Raw genomic sequence first — 21866 nt, forward strand, 5'->3', positions numbered from 1 at the left:
CAGAAGCAACCAACCATGTGACAGGGAGGCTACTCGGCCTCTAAGTATGGCCACACTCAGCCTTTCGAGTGTGTTATTTTGCTTTGCAATCAAGCTCTTTCTATTTCCCTAAAATCTGAGCCTTAAATTCTTCTCTGCCAAGAAACCTGAAGGTTTGAGTAGAGGAGCCTACATTTCTGAAGACCTTCTCAAACCCTTCACTGGTGACACCTGCACCATCAACACACAGACAAATTACCAATTTTTACCTAAAATAGAAAACCATAGTACTCTGAATGTTCACGCCATTCCTATACCTATGCGCACACATACACATGCGCTAGATACAAACATACAACAGACACACTGTCCATATGCACACCGTGAAAATACTATGGGCACAGACTCCAGAAAACCACCTAGCATACACAAGTTGTCTCAGACACCACCCCAGCCAAGACTGAAGCAAAAGCCTAAAGCTCTCAAATTCCTGTAATCTGATATTCCCAAATGCACAGCCTGTCTACATGGCTTCTCTATTTCTAAACAAACACAACGAACCTCCCAAACCCCAGAATACTCATCAAAACAACCAGGAGTTAAAATACTCACATGACCACCATAACCTACAGGTTTCAACTGCATAAGACCAAACACAAAGTCAGGACCACTCCCTCAAGCAACATCACCAATCTCTCTAAACATTACATTCCAGAATAAACAGAAACAGGACCCTTGAGCCCAAACACTCATATGCTGCATACAAAAACACTCATTACACAAGTATGGGGTCTTGGGTTCATATCACAGTACCAAACAATACACAAAGAAGAGCAAACACATGTACAAAGGTACAGTGACTAAATCACACACAACTCCCACACACTAACACATATACGCAAACATTCCCAATACTGAATATACAGACCCCTCTCAAACACTGCCACATTCCACATCTTCAGAACACAACATAAACCTTATCCCCAAACATTTTCACACACTTGTAGACACCCCCGCATTCTTCAAACAAATACACTTTGATATAACAACCACATTTATGAAAATAAACTTACATGATTCATCCACCCACAGCTCAATATACACAAAGTAGTACACATGCCAAACACACACAATATTCTCTAGCACACCACTTAAAAATACTCATCAACCCACTCATAAATTTTATAAATTTTTAATTTTTTAAAATGGAAACCAGATCCAACATCCCCCAAATACTAAGAAATAATTGTAGCATATTACACACCTATAATACATACAAATATAATTCATACTTTTTGGCATAAATGCACAAGCCCAGCATTCCATCAGATACAGACAGCCTTACTTCCCAGTTACATACTAGTAAATCCCCACTTAAAACACGTTGCCAACGAAGATATTCATCAAAACTGCCATACCCCTGCAATACCTGTCCCCTTAACATTCTTTCTTCACACAACTCTGATTATAAAACACCCCATACAAACCCAAAGAATGCTAGTAACTACAGTCAATACACATGTAACTCTCCACAAGCATCAAATAGCTACATATAAATATGCAAATTCCTATTATCTCACACTACCTGCATATACAAAGTCACACACTTCCAAATATTCACAAAGAAATAAATCATCCATTTCCCCAAATGGAGAATAACATACACTTCACATCACAATCACACATATTCATTCTGCCACGCCTCAAGATTAGCCATAGACGTGACTCCACACAAGGAAATACAAAAATCCATAAAACAACAACAAACAAACCCACAAATACAAATAATATCCTAAATACACAAACATTCCCACTACATTTCCCAAAACAGATTGTATACCCATCAAAAAATACACCCAAAGATATTACTTAACATTGCTCATATACACATGCACATATCTCTTCCAAATAACCCATGATATAAACAAAAATTGCAGCATTTGGGGTGGGGGGTGGTGCGGAGAACCACAGGTGAAATATTCCAAAGCCAAAATACAAACACCTACACCAAACTCCCTGAGTTGATATGTATTATTTCTCACACCCTCCAAATGCAACTTTCCTACTCTCCCATTAGAGATACAACTTTCTCTCAATAATCCATCCAGACACATACAAATCTCAGATTCTCACCAGCCAACTGAAAACATAACAAACCCCAAACTATGAATGCAAATACACACTTTGGAACACCATCTTCAAAATGGACGTGCAACCAAAAATTCATGGCCTCTGAATTTACATAATTCCCAAGAAGGAAAAAAGCTTGCAACATAGTCAGATGCAACCATGCACCGCAGGCAAAAGCAGAATCAAAACGTATTAGCATCCCCAAAACCAAGCTCTGACACCGCAGTGGCCAATGAACATTTACAAAGAGAGAACACATAACTTTCCTAATGTAAAAGATGAGCACCACAAAATGTAATAATACAACACGAGTCTCTTTATTGCACACGACTTGGGGCCACATGGTTCTCCCGTCATCATTTAGGTGCTCTGTCCAGAGGCGCCCACCAACAGCCCACCAGGAGGGCTCGTCAATCACGGTGTGACCACAGCGGACTCAGCACACTCGGCTCAGTGTGTTCCCTTCTGCAAAGTCGCTAACGTCACGAGAAATGCGCGTCCTTCGGCCTAACAACCCGGATGCCGGCTGACAGTTGTCCCCAGCATTCACAGCTTTCACCAGGAACAAGGAGATGACCGTCACCACTTCGTCTGACACCGACAGGAGCCGCGGACCTGCTGACCTGGACCCCACTTCTCAATCACTGCACAGGTGCCCTGGAGCCACACAGGCTGTAAGGGACTCGGATGGACAATGGCCATCGCACTGGCCGACGCGCCCCTCACTTCCGGGCCTGGTGCGGGCGGCCCACGTCCCACGGGAGCCAAGGCCAGCGCCTGGGCTGCCCGGCGAGGCGCAGGGGCCAGAGGACCAGGCAGGGACACACTGGGGACCAGAGAGGTTCGCGGGTCCAGTACCTCGGAGCCTATGGGACTGAGTCTGGACGCCGCCATGGGAACCTGGCCGGCCGTTGGGAACCCGTCGTCCGCGCTCGCGCCTGCGCCTTGCCCCGCTGGAGCCCCAACGGACGCCCGAGCCCCAACCGACTCTGCAGCCCTTGGATGGTGGCCCGCGAGCGCCAGAGCGCCTCCAGCCAAGGGCGTGCGCATGCGCGAGGGGTGCGGAGCAGACTGGAAGCCAGGAGCGCCCCGCTGCAAGAGGGCCAAGTGGGGCTGAAGGCTTCTGGGTGTCTCAGGAAAGGCGGCTCCTCGTCCCACAGCCTCTGGGCTGGCCCTCCGTTCAGCGAGTCCATCTACAAACCTGCCATCCCTGCATTAGAGACCACCCTGCTGCACTGCTTGGCTTCTCTCGACCCTGAAACACAGACTCATCTTGGGCCTGGTGATTTTACCCCTTTTGCACTCAGTCCTTTTGATTCCTGTTCACTCATCCAAACATCAGTGTGTGCTTTCCTCCCAGTCCATCTGTAGGTTCCAGTAAGAAACAGTTCTGCAGAGAATTATAGGTCTGGGCAACCTCTGAAAACCCCATTCCTTGATTTTACCTACTGCTGCATTTACTGTCCTCGGCATATTACCACATACGGAGAGCTCTCCCAATAGATACGGATGCTCAAATGTTCTCTCTAAAAGTTTTTCTTCTACGTTTAATGAAGACTTGGCAATGTTGACCAATTTCAGCAGACAGCAAATTGATCCTCTTCTTTGTCTCCTACAAGGCATACTTTCAGCTGGAAGTTTTTCGAATGTGTACCATGGATTCGCATGACCTTAGAACACACTGAAAAAGAAAATCCACTCCCTTGGTGCTCTCTCTGGGGATTTGGGTAATTAGTATCACTCTAAAGGATAATGGAGAAGATATGTCACAGGTGACACTGCCAAGGGCCTCCCCCTGCACAGAACTAAAGGCTCTACAGGAGGCAGACAGGACCTTTAGCCATTCCGCCAATGTTCCTGATTAAGTGGACATCCATGTGCAGAAACCTTTTTGTTTCATGGTAGGGCAGAAGGACAATTCACGGCTAGTTCCCATGGCCTCTTTGCACGAATTGGATTTGAGCTACTTGGCTTATATGCATCTGAAACAGTGCAAAACTGATTGCATGGGGTACAGGGTGAAGCTAAGTAGCAAAGCACTGATTAGAGAGTTTCCAAGGGCCCTGAAATCTATCTCAGTCTAGCAAATAAACCTTGCTTCAAAAATATACTCTCCATCATTAGTTACACTAAACCATTATTTTAAAAAAATACTGATTGTGGAATGAGGAGAAGACACTTTTTCCATACTGCCCCTATTGTTTCACTTATTTCACTGACTCAAAAAAAAAAAAAAAACAACCTGCCAGATATAATATCAATGACATGAATGTGGGAAGTTATTAGAAGACTTGTCAAGTGAAGAATGAAAGAAGCATGTTTTCAGTTCCTGAGTGTCAAGGATTGCCTCTGGGTTCCTTTGAAAAGGCTTGTTTATGAATATTTCATAAACACCAAAGTGTGCATTTTACAGACATGATGGGATGAAAAACCATTATATCCTATAGAATGCAAGCCACACCCTACAGCTTAGAGTATTGGCTGTTTATACCCATGCTCTTATGGCTGATGAGAGCCCTGTTCACTGGCCCTGCCCAATAGGGGAAGAAAAGAAAAATGACAGGGGAGGCATTGGAATAGAGGGGCACCTGTCATGCTACTCTCCTGTGCATTTGAGAAACTATTGCAAAATGGCCTGGAGGCACACACCTCTTGTGTCACTACTAAACTACTTGATGTGAACTTGAGGTTCTTCCATACCTGCCAGAGCTCTTCATGGAATGTCTGCCCAGCCCCCACCCAGGTCTGCTGCCCTCAGCCCCTCCCCCCCCCCTGCAGAATGTCTGGATCCAACATTCCACTGGGGTTTACATTCAAACTTTGCCCAGCTTTGCTCAGTTGGACCCTGAGCATCTGCTATAGCCAGGTCACTCTCTGGGTCCTGTGTTGACGTTTCCCACTCTGGAGACTCGAGACTCTGTGTCCAGTGTCCTAGCCTTTAGGAGGAGGTGAGCCTGGAGGGTTTGGTTTTTGACTGCTGGTCACTCCTTAAATCCTTGGGAATTTGAATGGAGCACTTTCTCCATGTGAGAAGAAATAGAGGAAGGAAAGTCCACTAGAGGACACACTTGACGTGTCTGGGAAAGCCCAGGGAAGACTGATACTGCTCATGGGGAGGAGAGCTCCTAAGACATAGATCCAGACAACTCACGGGAAGTACATGGGGCCAGCGGAAAGGAGAAAGGCCAAGGGATTGCATCGTTGTAGAATGGACACAGGTCACTTCGTGGCTTTTTAGGCAGTCAGAGACGGTATCACAGTGTTGGGCAGTTTGGGCTCCCTGAAGGGCGAGGGGAGAGGGTGAGTGAGACCTGGGTCCATTCTTCAGACACATGGAAGCTGCCTGGGATATCATTGTGAGGGGTTCAACTGAAGGGTCTCAGATCATAAGTGGGCAGTGGTGAGAAGTGTTCTTAGCTAGAAAACTGCCCAGTTGAGTTCTCAATGACCACAAAAGCAGTGTGATATACTCTCTGTGGGTGAGGCTGCAGGGCACTCCAACTGCCACAGCCCAGGGCACCTCGCCAACTTCCTGCCCAGGAAAACTTCTCCTTCCATTCAGACAGTTGGTTGTTCTCTATTCCTAAAGGTCAGGGAACCCAGGAAAACTTAACCGACATACATCTGGGCTCCTGTGAGGTCGTCTGAATCGTTATCACTTTCATGGAAAGAGGAGTTCTTTCAGAGCTTCTTGGTGTTGGCCCCTCTCTGTGGGGTAGCCCAATCCTTTCATTTCATGTGGGCAGGAAGACTTCTCTCATCTTCCTTGTTTGGTACTCCATGAACACTTGTGGGGTGTCCTTCTTTTTTCGAGGATCAGGTTTGAAGATGACTGGGTTCTTTACAAGAGAGGAAGGAGAATAGCACCCAGTTAGGAAGGGGCCCAACTCATGTTGTCACTTGAAGTTAGGCAGGGGTCCTGATCAACATGTGCAAGCGTGGAAGTGGGGAGGACCTGGCATTCTCTGATTACACTCTGCATGACGTCCTGGTGAACAGGGATGTGCTCTAGACAACCTGGCCACACCTGGCAGCTGGTGCAGACCTGGTTCTCTGTGACATTTTCCTTCCTTTGTTTGGGAGCTCAAAGGAAAAGGACTGCATAATGGCTCCAATTCCCAGGCCCAGTACCAACATGACCAGTGGCTGTGAAAATCTCTGAAATGCCCCAATCCTCACCATGCCATCACCTTCCATGATCCTCAGAAGCCATTGCTGGTCAGGGCAGGAGAGGGTTTCAGTGAAATCAGTGTCTATCACACAGACCTCTTCCCTGGGAACAGAGCTTGTGTATCATGGCAGGGACCAATGAACACTGGGGACATGGCAGGCCAGAATCTGTCCCCCATTTAGTGTTTACTGTGGGAAATTCTGGGAGAAGCACCCACATTCTGAGCAGGAAGTGCTTCTGGCTGACCTTCAGGGTTCCTCAGCCCCTAGCTAGGGACAGATTTTATTCAGGGGATTTTTGTTTGTTTGTGCAAGTCTAGGAAAGAAGGGGAGGGGTACACACGGAGTATAAGCAATAAGAAGGCTGAGCAGGTGATGGGGCAATAATCTTGAGAACCTGTCACCTTCACAAATGACCTTGGAGTGCCTAGAACTGCCCAGGGGAAGGTCCCTTACCCTGTTGGCGAGCATGGGGAGGGGCATGGTGCCACTGAGCAGAGTCACATTGATCCATTTCTAGGGAGTCACCTAGGAGGCCAATGGATTGTCTGCCAAGGATGCACAAGGGACCTCTCAGAGGCAGGGAAAGCTGAGGTACCACAGTCCACTGACAGCTTTCAGGGAGTCCTGGTGTCCTGGGAACCAGTTTTCTCTGGGTAGAACTATGACAAAGGGAACACAACATGAAATTCACTCAGGAACATTTGCAAACTGCACAATTTGCCTGCCCACAGGGCCCTGAACTGTGAGCATTTGTCCTCAGATTCCCACTAAGTAAGAAACTGGGGGACCTCAATCCTGCTGCCATTTCCCCCCCTCCATTCTTCCCTTTGCTTTGCCTCCACAGCATCTGCATCCCAGAGACCAGACATGAATGTCAATCCTGGTGCCCACATGTCTGCGTTCCGGGGCCTGCCCTTTCTTCCAGCTGCCCCTGTGCCAACACACCAGCCATTCTGGGAGCTTCCCTTGGCACCACGGGTGACTGCACCCATCTCCCAGAGTAACCCTCTGGTGCTGTCCACTTACCCTGGACAACCATATGTGCCAGGGCTGTCCACCTTTGGACAACATGGGCCACAACTGAGGCCAGCAGGGCCTCCTCATATTCAGAACATTGCCCACACTCAGGCACCCCTCAACTTCAGGGCCCCAGGGGCCTTCTGTGGGGGTGTGGAGCATCCTGCTCCATTCCTCACGGCACCTTCTGCCCCGAGGACCACTGTGCCTGCCTCAGCCAGTGGGGGGATCCAGAACTATGGGATCCACTGGCACCTGGGCCTTCGCCCTCCAGCACCACCGCCATTTGCCCCCCTGGCCCCCATCGTCTTCCCAGTGAACGCCCAACAATCACCAGATGGAGTGTATGGGGAAGGCGCACTGCCCACCTTCCAGTCTGTGGTGCCAGCAGATGACTCCAGTGGACCTCAGAGCAACTATGAAGATTTCAGGTGCTGGCAGCATTTCAAGACCCTGGTCCACAGGCACCTTCCTCAGACTCCAGATGTGGAAGCACTTTCTTGCTTCCTTGTGTGAGTGTTCTTCCCAGGGACCCAGAACTCCTCCTGGAGCTCTGACAGAGGGAAAAGCATGGGATGGACAAAGGAGGCTGGGATGTTAGAAAACTGGAAGGGAGGTCCTGAGGGTGGGGGGCGAGCTGAGAGGCCAACATTCCCAGGAACATTGATCTTGCACCAGTAGATGAAATGTGCCTCATCCCAGGTGCCCATCAGAGCCCTGTGAGTGCAGCAATCTTTGTTTCCAATGATCTTCTCCATCACACGGAGACTCAAGGTCAGAGGAGGTCCCGGAGCTAACGTGAGCCAGGATTTGGAGTTGCCCGTCTCACTCCATAAGATGGTCCCTCCCCTAGCAATTTCACCTTCCACCATGGACCTGATTGTTCCTGGCACAAAGGACATCACACGGAGAAGTGGGTTTAGGGGTACTGTTCACCCAAGGCTGAACACTGCACACACCCACACACATTGTCCTGAAACCCCGATCAGGATCCTGCGGTGATGTGGCACTCATGGGGAAGCTTCTCTTTGGATTCTGGATGGGGATGTTCATCTTTGCCCCAGTTTGTAACCCTGCTCCCAGGCCACTCTTTGCATGGTCTTGGTGAGCTTGGGCTGCCATACTGAACACCATAGGCTGGGTAGATGAAACCCCACACGTTCATTTCCCACAGTTATGGAGTCTGGAGTCCCACAGGAAGGGTGTCTGACCCAGAGTCCCATGAGAGCACTCTCTTCTCCTTGCTAGAGAAGATGGCTGGCTCACCTGCGTCCTCACATGACTGACATCACTTCAGTGTCTCTGCCTTCTCCAGGAAGACCACTAATGCCCTCATGAAGCCCCACTCTCTGGATCTCATCAAACCCTCCTAAACACCAAAGACAATCTCCAGATACCACCACTTTGGGGGTTAGGACTTCAACAGGTGGATTTGGAGGATAAAAAGACATTTAGCACCTAGTACACCACACCACTGAAGAACCCAAGTAAAATCCCAAGGCCAATGCAGACCTTGGTGTTAATGTTTGACATAAGGAACAGTGTCCTGGAGTCTAAATGCTAATGCTGTGAGATGAACATGATGGGGCAGATGTAACACAGGTAGGAGGGAACGTTGGGAAGATGAGAACGGAGGGTGACCTTGTGGATCCTGACTGATCCCAATGAATTCCAGCCCAGTGCTTCGGACTCTCTCTGAACTGGAGCCCACCATAACCATGGAGGAGACCCTGTGGAAGGGTTTGCAGGAATGGCAACGCACAAGCAACTTTGACCGGATGGCCTTCCATGAGACTGCAGAAAAGTGAGTCAGGTTTCAGGGCCCGGACCTGAGTGCTGGAGGATATGGTTTGCACAGCTGGGTCTGGTAGGGCCTGTCACCTACCTATGTGTTGGTTCGGAGGCATCTGGCTCTCCAGATAGCGGCTCCTCTAGCTGGAGGCCTGGACACTCCCTCTGCAACAATCCCAGAAACTGCAGCCTCCATACTCCTGATCCCAACCCTGCCTTGAGGTGCAGGGTCAGGATGGGGAGGAGTAACCAGCTCAGCCAGAGGGTCTCCTTGTGCTTTGTGAAAAGTTGCACTAGGCTCACACAGGCCACTACCTGGGAACTGGCACCTCTTTACAGAGTGGGATCGATTATAACTCATGAAAGTGGCCACTACTTCAACCTGATGTTCCAGAAGAGGGTGGCAGTGGGGATCGCATGGTCAGGGGCATCCAGCACCTCAGATGCCCTGAGGACATATCCCTGAACTTTACTGCCCTTTCTCTATATAATCCTTGCCATTCTAACAAGGGAAGAGAAGGAAAAGAACCAGCCCTCATTGGAAGCAACCCAATGTTCTCAGTTCAGCTTCCATTTTCACATGACCTCTCCTGTCCTTTGGTCTCCCAGGTGATCCTTCCAGGGCCCATGGTCCCAGCGTCAGTATGCCTGAATTGGATAAGGATCCCCGGTGTTCCCTGACATAAATCGCATCCCTACCAGCTTCTGGCACTTACCTGGTCTGTGTGGTTCCTGGCAGAATCAGGAGAGAGCCAGAACAAGGGTCACCTAGGGACCCTACCTGGGTCCCTCAGATCTGATTCCCTTCAGGTTCTGACTGATGTAGTGTTTCCGCAGAACTGTGGTTCTTCCTTAGTAGCACCTCCCTCCTGGGACTGGCCGGCACACTGTAGGCAGGACACAGCTCCACATCTCTGCCACCAGCTCCTGCCTGGTATGGGGCTTGCACCTGCCTGGTATGTCTCACCTGATTCTCAGCTCAGCCTGTGCCTCCCTTACCCAAACCCCACCTAGGTACGTGGAGTTTGAGGCCGCAGAGGAGATGGAGGATCCAAGCATGCAGTTGTCAGGGGTCTTCCAGTGCCTACCTCCTCCTGTACCTCCAAGGGGGGATCTACCAAGGCCCCCAGCCCCTAAGAATGTGCAACAGCCAGGTAGGGTCCCCACTTTCCCACAAGAACCCATGATAGTGTCCAAAGGGTGCCAAGGGCCAGAGGAGGCTGTTGTCCCAAATAAGAACATTTCCTTCAGTATGGGGGATTTGGTCTTGCAAGCAGAACAGCCCCCTTATCACCTGAGGTCCCTGCCACCCATTTTGTTGAACTGCATATTGACTGGGCCAAGTACGTAGCTCCTCTCCTGCCCTGACTGTCTAAAGAACCAACACACCATCTGCTGGGGGCTTGGGTCTGGCTAGGCAGAGTGTGTGGAATATCAGTGGCTCAGAATTTCCTCCCACGTGGCTCTCCTAGATGTTGCAACTGGTGCACTGGTACCTTCCTTGGGTCCTTGTATGGTTGTCCCAGTGCATGTCCCAGGTTAGGTCCCCTGAACCCTGCCTACTACCAAGTGTTTGGGAGACATTGGATCCCCCAGCCATGCACCGTCCCGGTCCTCCCTGTCCTAGGGTGCGCCTCCAGAAAGACCACCCCTAAAGCACAGCCTGCCTGCTCATTGGCAGCCAAATGCAAGGCACCAGAGACTAAGGCATGCGAGACCAAGGCGCCCGAGGAGATCCCACCTGAAGCCATCCAAGAGCTCACGGACATCATGGATGAGCTGTTCGGGCCTACCAACTTTGCCATGTGGGAGCCCTTCTACTTGTCCACAGGAGACCTTGCTGCAAATCTGGGAGAGGAAGGACTGGAGCAACAGCCAACGGACGACGATTTATACCCAGATCCAAGTCTCCTGAGCTACATTGATGAGGACTTTGTTAACCAGGTGGGCTGGGATACAATCTTGGTGTCCACAAGGTTTCAGGACCCATAGAATGGAGCTTAGATTCCCAACATTGTGTATGTGTGTGTGTGTGCTTCTGTACATGTGTGTAGCTGGTGGTTGGGATTTAACAACCCCGTGGTGGGGAACAGGATGGGATCATCATTGCTTCCTGTTCTCCAAGAAGCCTTCCTGACTTGGGGCCATTTCCTACCAGGGTCACTCACAATGTCTTCCTTCTCTTCCCAGGTGGAGACCATGATTCACCCCCAGTTCCTGGAAGAATTACTTTGCTCTGAGCCGTATATAAATATTTTGGGCCTAACACAAGAGCTGGAGCAAGAGGCAGGACTCACCCCTGACCAGGTAGAGGGGGGCAAGTGGGGTCTCCCAGCAGACCAGAGGCAGGAGGTACACCAGTTATCCAAGAGAGGCAGGGGCACCTGATGAACAGGTGCAGGGACACCAGGAGCACCAGGGATTGGGAAGAAACAAAAGGCAGGGCAGCAGAAAGGGGCGCCACATAGAACTATGGAGGTAGAGACACTAGGTTTACCGGGACTTGGAGAAGGACACCAAGTGGATATGGCAGATATCTATCCTTATCCTGCCTGTGACACATGGCTCCTTCAGTGTGAATGCTCCAGGGCAGAGGATGTAGGTGGGGGGGGAAAGGAAGGAGTCAGGAGAGTCATGACAGGCTCAGGGCATCAAGCCGAAAGGAAGCCAGCAGGGTGGCCAGTAGAGGCTCAGTTTGTCTCTCTGAGACCAAGACGGGTGTCAGCTCCACTTCTCAACACCATATGGTCCCTGGTCCCTCTGGCCCTCATCATGCATAAAGAAGACTTAGCCAGTGCCCATCCCCTCCTGAATGGTGGAGAGGCACCTCTGCAGGTGCCCCAAGGTCATGTTATGTCCCAACAGGACTCAAGAGCTTCTGAGGCAGCTGCCAGCCAAGGAGCAGAGAAACGTAAACACTGCACTGACCAAGGGGTCTGCACGCAGAACTGGCCCCCAGAGGTGACTTCCCAGGACGTGAAGAGGCGCAGGGCCACAGAGCCAGGACTGCTGGGTCCAAAGGACACTGCTATCCTCCCGAGCTGTCAAGTGTCTCCTTCACTGGGGGCCATCCGGTCCAACCATCCACCCCAGAACCACAAATCCTCCTCCCTAAACCTGAGGGGAAAAGGTGCTGGTGGTCACAGAGGAGCTACTTCTTCTGGAGGGCCACATGGACCAGTCAATGGCTTCAGTGTAGATGATGGCCTCCAATGCCTGGACTTCCTCCTAGTCTCCCAGCACCGTCTGCTGCCCTGGGCTCTGTGCCAGAGCCAGGGCCCTCTCAAGGAACCCCTCTGCTCAGGAGACCAAGCACCCCAGGCCCCACCTGCCCAGACAGGCAGCCTCCTCCCCCATCCTCCTCCAGCTGCCATGTCCAAGAAGAGCGCTCTCACTGGATGCTCCCGCAACGTGGAAAAGATGCCTCACCCCAGGCCTCCCCTGGAGGTCACTGGAGGGAAAGACCTGCATCTGAAGCAGATTCGAACCTCACAGCCTCAGAAGAGGAAGTGCAAGGCACCAAGCAACTCGAAGAAGAAAAGGAGGCTCTATGGACAGTAGGGCTGGTGGGTGGCCTCTGGGGTGGCTGCCCCTCAGGTGAGGTCTCACCCTCGTTTCATTCTGCACACCAAGAGTTCCTCCTCACTCAGGATGGTTCCTTCCAGTCCTCAGACAGGGAAGGGAAGGGGATTGGGAAGGGGGAGGGCAGAGGGAGACTACTGAGAGGGAGGGGGTGGGATGTTCAAGCCTGGAGAGAAGTTGGACCTTGTTGGCCTTGTGTCACTTGGAATAAAGGCAGATTTGTAAGAAAAATCTTCTCAGGCTGCTGCTCCTGCCATAGAGTCTGTGTAGCACCATGCAGTGAGAACTGAGAGGAGGAGGTAACTGGAGATGCCAGGCACCAGGGCGCACAAGTGTCTGTCCACTGGGTCTTGCCTCTGGATTGAGGCTGGTCCTTCCACTGGTCCTGGGAGAAAAGAGCCAACAAGCTCCCAGAACCCCACTCATCACCCCACTGAAAAGGGGTCACTTGGTTTAGGGGATCTTGTCTCTGTGCATCCCTTCATGATCTGTGTCCCTTAAATGTCTCTCTTACCAATCATCTGAGGGCCAGGCATGAAGAGGAATCACGAAGAGCCAAAGCACATCTCCCTTGGTGTTGGCAGCTCTGAGGTCTGAGGACAGATTGGTGGCTCTCGGATTATAGTGTTAATAGTCCTGACGTTGAACGTCAGTGACCCTCAGCTTCTAGTGGTAGAGGCTCTCCTGTTGCTTTCCTGGGAGCAGTAGCCAGCCACTTCCAACACTTCCCTGGAGATCATCTGACGGCCAGACCTAGCAGCTCCTGCAGCTCTCCACTGCTCTGGGTCACTCTCTGTGCTCACCACCCTCAGGTTGACCTGCCCAGTTTGCCAGTTTTCAGTGCAACCAACTTGACCTGCTCCAGTTGAGATGAGAGTCATGAACATCAACTCTACCCATCCCTAAGAGCCTTCATTAGGACTCATGCTGTGGCAGAAGGGGAAGTGGTAGAGGGACTGTCTGCATCAGGAGATGGGGAAGGAATCTTATTTGAACTAAAAAGGTGAACTCAGGCATGCACAGTGTCCTTCCAGATACCCACAGTCTTTCTCCATAGGCACAGGCAGGGGAGGGGCTCCTTGGGCATCAGACTGGGGACCACTGAAGGGCCCCAAAGGGATGGAGTCATCTAGAGCCACTCCACTACTGGGTGGAATCATCAGGGTGGACCTGTATGTAAACAAAAGCCTTGAGTACTGTGAGGCATTTGTGGCAGCCATGAGCATCACAGGCAGGGGCACAATTTTTTATCAAGTGCCTCTTGACAGCTTTGGGCCCTCTTGTCTCATTTGGATGGAGGGATGCTTTTGGCTCTTGGTCTCCCTGTGCCTTTAAACAGGTTTCTAGAAGTAAGCCTGGAAATAGTGTTATTTTTTAGACAGCTTCTTTCTCCTCCCATGAATGATGCTGGACAGTGAGTTTGGACTGATCCCCAGCATGGCCATGGTCTTCCTGAGTAGGTGGCCTGATGAGAGGACAAGGCCTGGCTTCTAGGGGAAGAAGTCACAGCACCCTAGGGAAATGTCAACTGACACCACCAGCAAGAACCACTCCCCCAATTACTGATGTGCTCTGTTTTCTGACGGTGACCACAGGGACTGGCCCCTTGTGGATGCATGCCCTTTGTTAGCTGCACCTTCATTGAAACTCAGTTGAAGAAGCTCCTCCTGGTCTCTCTGCACTGGGTAGGGTTGGTCAGAGTCTCCTGTTTCCCGGGACCTTGGCCAGCCTGTGCCATGCTAGTCAACAGCTGAGCCGTGGTCTGCTAACATCTTAAAATTTTTCCCCTACCTCATTACAAAAAAACTTTAGGAAGACCTTCTCATGACACACATCACTCAACAAATATTAGGATTCTAAGGTTTTCAGTAGACTTTCATAGACTTTGCCTCCATATCAGCAATGAATTCATAGACATAGGCAAAGAGGGCTGAACTGAGGGAAGGGGTCGAGAGATGCTCTCACCTAGGGAGCAGTTATGAGGAGCTGTAGGGACTGCCACCAGACAGGAATAGGTCTGTGGAGTGGGTAGGAGCCCTCCTGTTAGAGAGCAGTGTAAACAAAACCATGATGTTTCTTGTTCTCATCAGAACAAGAGAAAGCTGCAACTTTGTGCACTCTTTCTTTGCATAAGAAATTTGATGTGAACACTTACCACCTAGTGGAATAGAAACCCTTAGGGAGTGGCAGTATAGTTTTTAGGCCTAGGGATATGTCAGAGGTAGACATTGGAAGAGACATCTGATGTATGTGTCAGCTTTTTGTAACTAAGACAAAATACCTGGGAAAACCAAGTTATAAAGAGGAAATTTATTTTATGTCATGGTTTCACAGGTTTGTACCTCTGTTACATGTAACTTGGACACATTGCTTGTAGGAGGCCTGTGGGAGAACAGTATACCACAGCAGGTGCACATGGTGGAGGAGTCCTTTTCACCTCATGGCAGCAAGGAAGCAAATGTGGGGACATGGTCCCAACATCACGTCCAGAGCACACCCCCAATTCCTAGGCTCTGCTGCTTAAAGGTTCTGCCATCTCTTGATAGTGCCACAGGTTGGCACCGAAGCCTTTTGCACATGAACTTTTGGGAGTCATTTAAGATCTGAGCCATAACACTGTAATGATCCAGAGCTCCTCCTAGGAAAGTAAGAGGGTTTGATCTGAGGCACCCCTTAGTGCCCTTCCAGCACCAGGATTCTCAGCTCCTCCAGTTCTAGGAGGTGGTGGGAAGCCCTGCGTCCTGAGGTTGTGAGTTGAGTGTACTGTTCTCCCACAGACCTCCTATAAGCAATGTGTCCAAATTACCATGTAACAGAGGTACAAACCTGTGAAACCAGGACCCAAAGTAAAATTTCCTCTTTTTAATTTGATTTTCTCAGGTATTTTTTCACAATGACAAAAAGCTAACTCATACATCAGTCGTCTCTTCAAGTATCTGTCTCTGACCCATCCCCAGGCATAAACAACTCTACTACCCACTCCCTCAGGGTTTCTTTTCTACTTGGTGGTAAGTGCTCACAACAAATTTCTTATGCAAAAAAAGAGTGCACAAAGTTGCAGCTTTCTTTTGTTCTGATGAGAACAAGAAACATCATGGTTTTGTTTATACTGCATAATCAGGCTGAGGAGAAGTTGAAATACGACCCAGGCCCCCAATCAGTCTCAGCTAGCCTCATGTGTCAGGGGAGGATTAATATTGTCATTAGGGCTGTGCTCAGCTTTTTATTACACATTTATCCATGAAACCTCCCTAGAAAGTTGTAAGAGCTCTTGAGGGTGCTCTCTATAGCTGATGCAGAGGTCAAAGGAGCTGACAGCCAAGGCTGTTTCCAGCAGCATTCTCAGAAATTGGTAAAAGAGTCCCTTCATTGAGAATAGATCCAGGTTGCAGATGTCCGTGTCCAACATAGTCTACTTCTGTTGAGCTCAAATTCATTACTTTCATTTCCATTCTGAGGAAGGAAAAACCAAATGTGTGTTTGTGTTCAGGATTGTGGGAGTTGTTTGCATATGTTCAGAGTAATTTAGGTTTATATGTTTAGGTTTACATGTGTGAATTTAGGGGCTGTGAGAACTGTGTACGAGAGGTTTAAAAGGTAGCATTGCATATATATATATTTTTTTTTTTCAGTTGTAGATGGACACAATACCTTTATTTATTTATTTATTTTTGTGTGGTCCTGAGAATAGAATCCAGTGCCTTAGATGTTCTAGGCAAGTGCTCTACCACTGAGCCCCAGCCCCAGGCCCAGGAAGCATATACATTTTTGATATGAATAATTTCAGGAGAGAATTTGCTAGTGTTTTGTTAAGCATTTTACATCGTGTGTGTGTGTGTGTGTGTGTGTGTTTTCACTGTAACCCAGTAGAGTCAATGACTTGAGAAGTAGTGAGAATGAGCTTTATTAGAAACAAGCTAGCCTGCTGGAATGGAAGATGGTAGGCTCCAAGGAAAATATGGTGGGTGAATCAGTTGCCCTAGGGTTTCAAAAAATAGCCTCTTCTGGAGTGTGGGCTGTGTATGTCGTATCTTATTCATGTATATGTCATCAAGAGTTCCAGTCCAGTAGATTTAAATAAGACTTAAGTGATCAAGGTTTTTGTATGTGGTTTGTGGGTTTTGCTGTGGTCAACATTTGTTTTTTTTTTTTTTTTTTTGGAGTGGGGGTGGTTACTGGGGATTGAACTCAGGGGCACTCTGAGCCACATCCCCAGCTCTAGTTTGTCTTTTATTTAGAGACAGGGTCTCATTGAGTTGTTTAGCACCTCACTGTTGCTGAGGCTGGCTTTGAACTCTTGATCCTCCTGCCTCAGCCTCCCAAGGTGCTGGGATTACAGTTGTGCACCACCGTGCCTGTCATGGTCAAGCTTCTTTTCAGGTGTGACCTTCTCCCATAACTTTGGACTAGGGAGTTTCCAAGAAGGGAGGGTCTTGTGCATTTCTAGCTGGGTTTATAGTGTGCAGATAATCTGTGAGTGACAGGGCAGCTGTAAGCTAAGAGAATTGGATTTTGATTGGGTGAAGGGCTTATATGTTCTTTCATGATGATTCTTTGGGTAGTTTATTTATGTGAATATTCAGAGTTTGTAGGCAGGCTCAACAAGTATTTGAGGAGGGTGAGGTTATGTAAAGTGCACATTGAATTTTATTGGACAGAGAATTGTGAATTCGTAGTTTGTACAAGTTTTATGCATGTGTTTGAGTTGGCTAAGTTATCTAATATATGCATCTGGGGATTGGGGTTTGGGATGTGTGTATTTGAGTCAGAGTATTATGGATGTGTGTATAATTTTAAGGGATTGAGGATGTATGTGTATTTGAGGAGTTTTGACAGGATTGTGTGTGTGTGTGTGTATACATTGTCACATTTTTCTGTTTTGGTATATGGGACATGGAATGTGCTAGATTATCTGATATAAAAATATAATTTTGCATCTACATGACTTCCATACATAAATTTTTGTTCCTCACTTACATTGCCTACCTTCCATTGGTTAGTTTTAAGTCAATATGGTCTTTTCACCTTAGATCCAAATGAGATGAGCAATCCATCTGGGACAAGAATAGAGGGAGTCATGTGTGACAGAGATTTCTCCTTATACTTCATTAGCCAAGGCAATTGACATGGTATTTGAACCTGAGTTCAGTGAGGTCAGGATTTAGAGACACCACAGAGGGATAGTAAATACTTGTCATAATGGTATGTCTACCATATTGTGTATATATTTAGATCTTGTTCCATTACTGTATGTACATTTCCCAAAGGAGTATCAAGACATTATAAGGATCTGTGTTTAGGTGTGGAAAGGCTGCTGTGTGACACGAACTGCCTTGCCAAGTGTGGAATTTTTAATAATAACGACTTTTGCAATTTTGTGTATGTTTTGAGGGAGAGGAATTAGGTGTGTGTAATCTGCATCATGTCATGTATATATTTCATCTTTTTTTGAAGAATTATTTTTTACAATACCTTTATTGTATTTATTTATTTTTATGTGGTGCTGAAGATCGAACCCAGGGCCTCACACATGCTAGGCAAGTGCTCTACCAATGAGCCACAAACCCAGTCCTATATTTTATCTGTTTAAAGTGTGTATTAATTGCACATGGATGAGTTTAACATGTATTCTAGTGGTATTGGAAATGTGGTTTTAGGAAATGGTGTGTGAATTGTGTATGTGCATTTGAGTGGTAGTGGTAATTCTATGTTTTTTTGTGGGCATTGTGAGATATTGTGAATGTTTGTGCATATATTTGAATAGATAGCTAATGGTATGCATTTTATTGCTCTGTGTTAGATTTGTGTATTCATAATAGAGAAATCTGATGTATGCTCATGGTTTTAAGGGAAAAATTTAGGTATACATTTTTTAAAAATATTTATTTTTTAGTTGTAGTTGGACACAATACTTTTATTTATTTATTTATTTTTATGTGGTGCTGAGGATTGAACCCAGGGCCTCACACATGCTAGGTGATCGCTGTACTGCTGAGCCACAACCCTAGCCCCTAGGTTCTTGGGCTCTCTCTCATCCAATGAGGAGGTCCACGGAACAGGGTAGAGGAGAGTGTGACTGTGAAGTCACTAATCAAGACCTCAGGAGACCAAGCAGGAAGCAGATCTGATTTTATTGAACATTACCATGTATATATACTCAGGCAGTAGCTAAGCAGAGTATAGGCAGCTGCCGCAGTCTGGCTGGGCACAATTCAGGAGCCACTTGTCAAAAGAAATGAACTTTATTTTTAGAACACACACACCACACCACACAGCTCCTCAGAAAAAACCCTCAGAGCCCAACTGCCACCACCGGCTTCCCACAAGTCTCTCCACCTCCCCCACTCCTCCTGCTCTTGAGGCTGATTGGCTGGGTCGCGGGCGCGGAGCCAAAAAAAAGTCCCCCAGTGAGCAGCTCTGTGGTCTGAAAGGGCGGGGAAACAGCCCAATGAGCATCACCGCAGAGGAGCCAATCAGTTGGCAGCTAGAAGTTTGCTGGGGCCGCTGTGAGCCAATCATCAGCTGGAAGCTGGAAGTTTGCTGGCAGCTGGAAGTTTGCTGGGGTCCCTTTGGCTGTGGCTCTCAACAGGAAGCCACCAATGCAATTTCTGCTAACTGTCCTTGCAATGACCAATTGAGGAGTGAGGTATGGAGCGAGCACAGGGATTTCAATACATGGCCTTATGCCCAGGGCTCTATCTACAGGGTAAGTGGCCTGCTGCTCACACACCTAGCTAGCACTAAGGGAGTGGCCTGCCAGTCAGACACCCTTAACATATGCCATGTATGCAGTACTTCATGCACTTGTCCCCACATTTCCCCCCTCTGACTGTGCTGCAAGGACTTCAGCCAACATTACTCTTTTTCGTTTGGTGGCCTTTAAATGGTTACATAAGCATCTCACAACACAAGAAAATATTATCAATATTATAAACAGTAGGACTAATCCACAAAGTTACAACTATCTTATATTTGATAAAGGGGCTAAAAGCATGCAATGGAGGAAGGATAGCATCTTCAACAAATGGTGTTGGGAAAACTGGAAATCCATATGCAACAAAATGAAACTGAATCCCCTCCTCTCGCCATGCACAAAAGTTAACTCAAAATGGATCAAGGAGCTTGATATCAAATCAGAGACTCTGCGTCTGATAGAAGAAAAAGTTGGCTCCGACCTACATACTGTGGGGTCGGGCTCCAAATTCCTTAATAGGACACCCATAGCACAAGAGTTAATAACAAGAATCAACAAATGGGACTTACTTAAACTAAAAAGTTTTTTCTCAGCAAGAGAAACAATAAGAGAGGTAAATAGAGAGCCTACATCATGGGAACAAATTTTTACTCCTCACACTTCAGATAGAGCCCTAATATCCAGAGTATACAAAGAACTCAAAAAATTAGACAATAAGTTAACAAATAACCCAATCAACAAATGGGCCAAGGACCTGAACAGACACTTCTCAGAGGAGGACATACAGTCAATCAACAAGTACATGAAAAAATGCTCACCATCTCTAGCTGTCAGAGAAATGCAAATCAAAACCACCCTAAGATACCATCTCACTCCAGTAAGATTGGCAGCCATTCTGAAGTCAAACAACAATAAGTGCTGGCGAGGATGTGGGGAAAAGGGTACTCTTGTACATTGCTGGTGGGACTGCAAATTGGTGCGGCCAATTTGGAAAGCAGTATGGAGATTCCTGGGAAAGCTGGGAATGGAACCACCATTTGACCCAGCTATTGCCCTTCTCGGACTATTCCCTGAAGACCTTAAAAGAGCGTACTACAGGGAGTCAGCGCCGCCGCCGCCATGTCTTCCGGGGCCAGCGTGAGCGCCCTGCAGCGCCTGGTGGAGCAGCTCAAGCTGGAGGCCAGCGTGGAGAGGATCAAGGTCTCTCAGGCTGCGGCAGAGCTTCAGCAGTACTGCATGCAGAATGCCTGTAAGGATGCTCTGCTGGTTGGAGTTCCAGCCGGAAGCAACCCCTTCCGAGAGCCCAGATCCTGCATTTTACTTTGAAGACTTGGAAGAAGTTTGTTGAGAAATGCCTTCGAGCACAAAGTAATGAATGACTGACTCCAAGTCTCAAGAAAACACTTTTCTTTAGCCAAATGACTGAGATATTTCAGACCTTTCCAGTGTCCTGATCTTACAGCCAAAATTCTACAGAAATTAATGATTTTCTACTCAAATAAGGAAACTGAGTGAAGTAATAGAATTGTTTTAAGTAATAATGGCTTGGTTCTCCTGAAGAAGTGCTTTGTATTAAGATAAAAACCTTACCACCAATATACTAAAATACACCTCTTTAATAAGTGAGTTACTGGTGTTGCTATACCTAGAATATCATGTATGTTTTATTAACTGGATGTTTACATTTTAGGAAGGAAAACACTTTTGTTTATTTAAAAAAAATGGAGTATTTGTAATTTGTTGTTCCTAAGATTTTTATACTATAATAAAATTTGTTCTATCATAAATTTATAATTACTAAATGAAGATAAGAAAGTATAAAATTGTGGGGGAAGAATAGACTTTACTAATCAAATGATGCCTTGATTTTTTCTAAATAAGAAGATTGTTTTATTTAACACAAGAGGTGTTGTTTAGAAAGATTCATGTTATGATATATATTAGGTTGTCTCATTTTATGTAAGAAGCAGATTTGAACTCTTTTTAAGTTCCTTTACTTTGTGGTTGCACTTTTAAAAAGATACTACATTATTTCATGCCTTTAAAAAAATGTTTAAAGTAGGACCTACATACAGAGCATTGCAAATGATTAAAAACAAAGTAATGTGAAAATATTATGACCTAAAAGAATTCTTCATGTCACAAGTGTTTGACTTTGATGATGTGCCTTTGATTTAATTTGGGATACTTTTAGAAGGATACTTCGTGTTTGGAATAATCTTTGAAGATCTTGGAAATAAATTCTGTTTAATTCATCATTTTCTATGACAAAAAAAAAAAAAAAAAAAGAGCGTACTACAGGGATACTGCCACATCGATGTTCATAGCAGCACAATTCACAATAGCTAGACTGTGGAACCAACCCAGATGCCTTTCAATAGATGAATGGATAAAAAAAAATGTGGCATTTATACACCATGGAGTATTACACAGCACTAAAAAATGACAAAATCATGGAATTTGCAGGGAAATGGATGGCACTAGAGCAGATTATGCTAAG

General features: G+C 47.2%; 1 protein-coding gene across 1 annotated transcript; it reads left to right on the plus strand.

Moving 5' to 3' along the window:
- Positions 1-20470: 20470 nt before the first annotated feature.
- LOC124080934 (guanine nucleotide-binding protein G(I)/G(S)/G(O) subunit gamma-10-like) lies at positions 20471-21496 on the plus strand. Its single transcript, XM_046427003.2, has one exon. The coding sequence runs from the start codon at positions 20486-20488 to the stop codon at positions 20690-20692; it is 207 nt and encodes a 68-aa protein (XP_046282959.1). The 5' UTR covers positions 20471-20485; the 3' UTR covers positions 20693-21496.
- Positions 21497-21866: the final 370 nt, after the last annotated feature.

The sequence above is a fragment of the Marmota monax genome, unplaced genomic scaffold (genome assembly GCF_021218885.2).
Source record: "Marmota monax isolate L192 unplaced genomic scaffold, Marmota_monax_Labrador192_F-V1.1 WCK01_AAM20220418_F8-fsc00360, whole genome shotgun sequence".
In the NCBI taxonomy this organism is placed as follows: domain Eukaryota; kingdom Metazoa; phylum Chordata; class Mammalia; order Rodentia; family Sciuridae; genus Marmota; species Marmota monax.

What these genes read in the sequence shown, in the direction of transcription:
- LOC124080934 (XM_046427003.2), top strand. Translation starts at nt 20,486, where the DNA reads ATGTCTTCCGGGGCCAGCGTGAGCGCCCTGCAGCGCCTGGTGGAGCAG.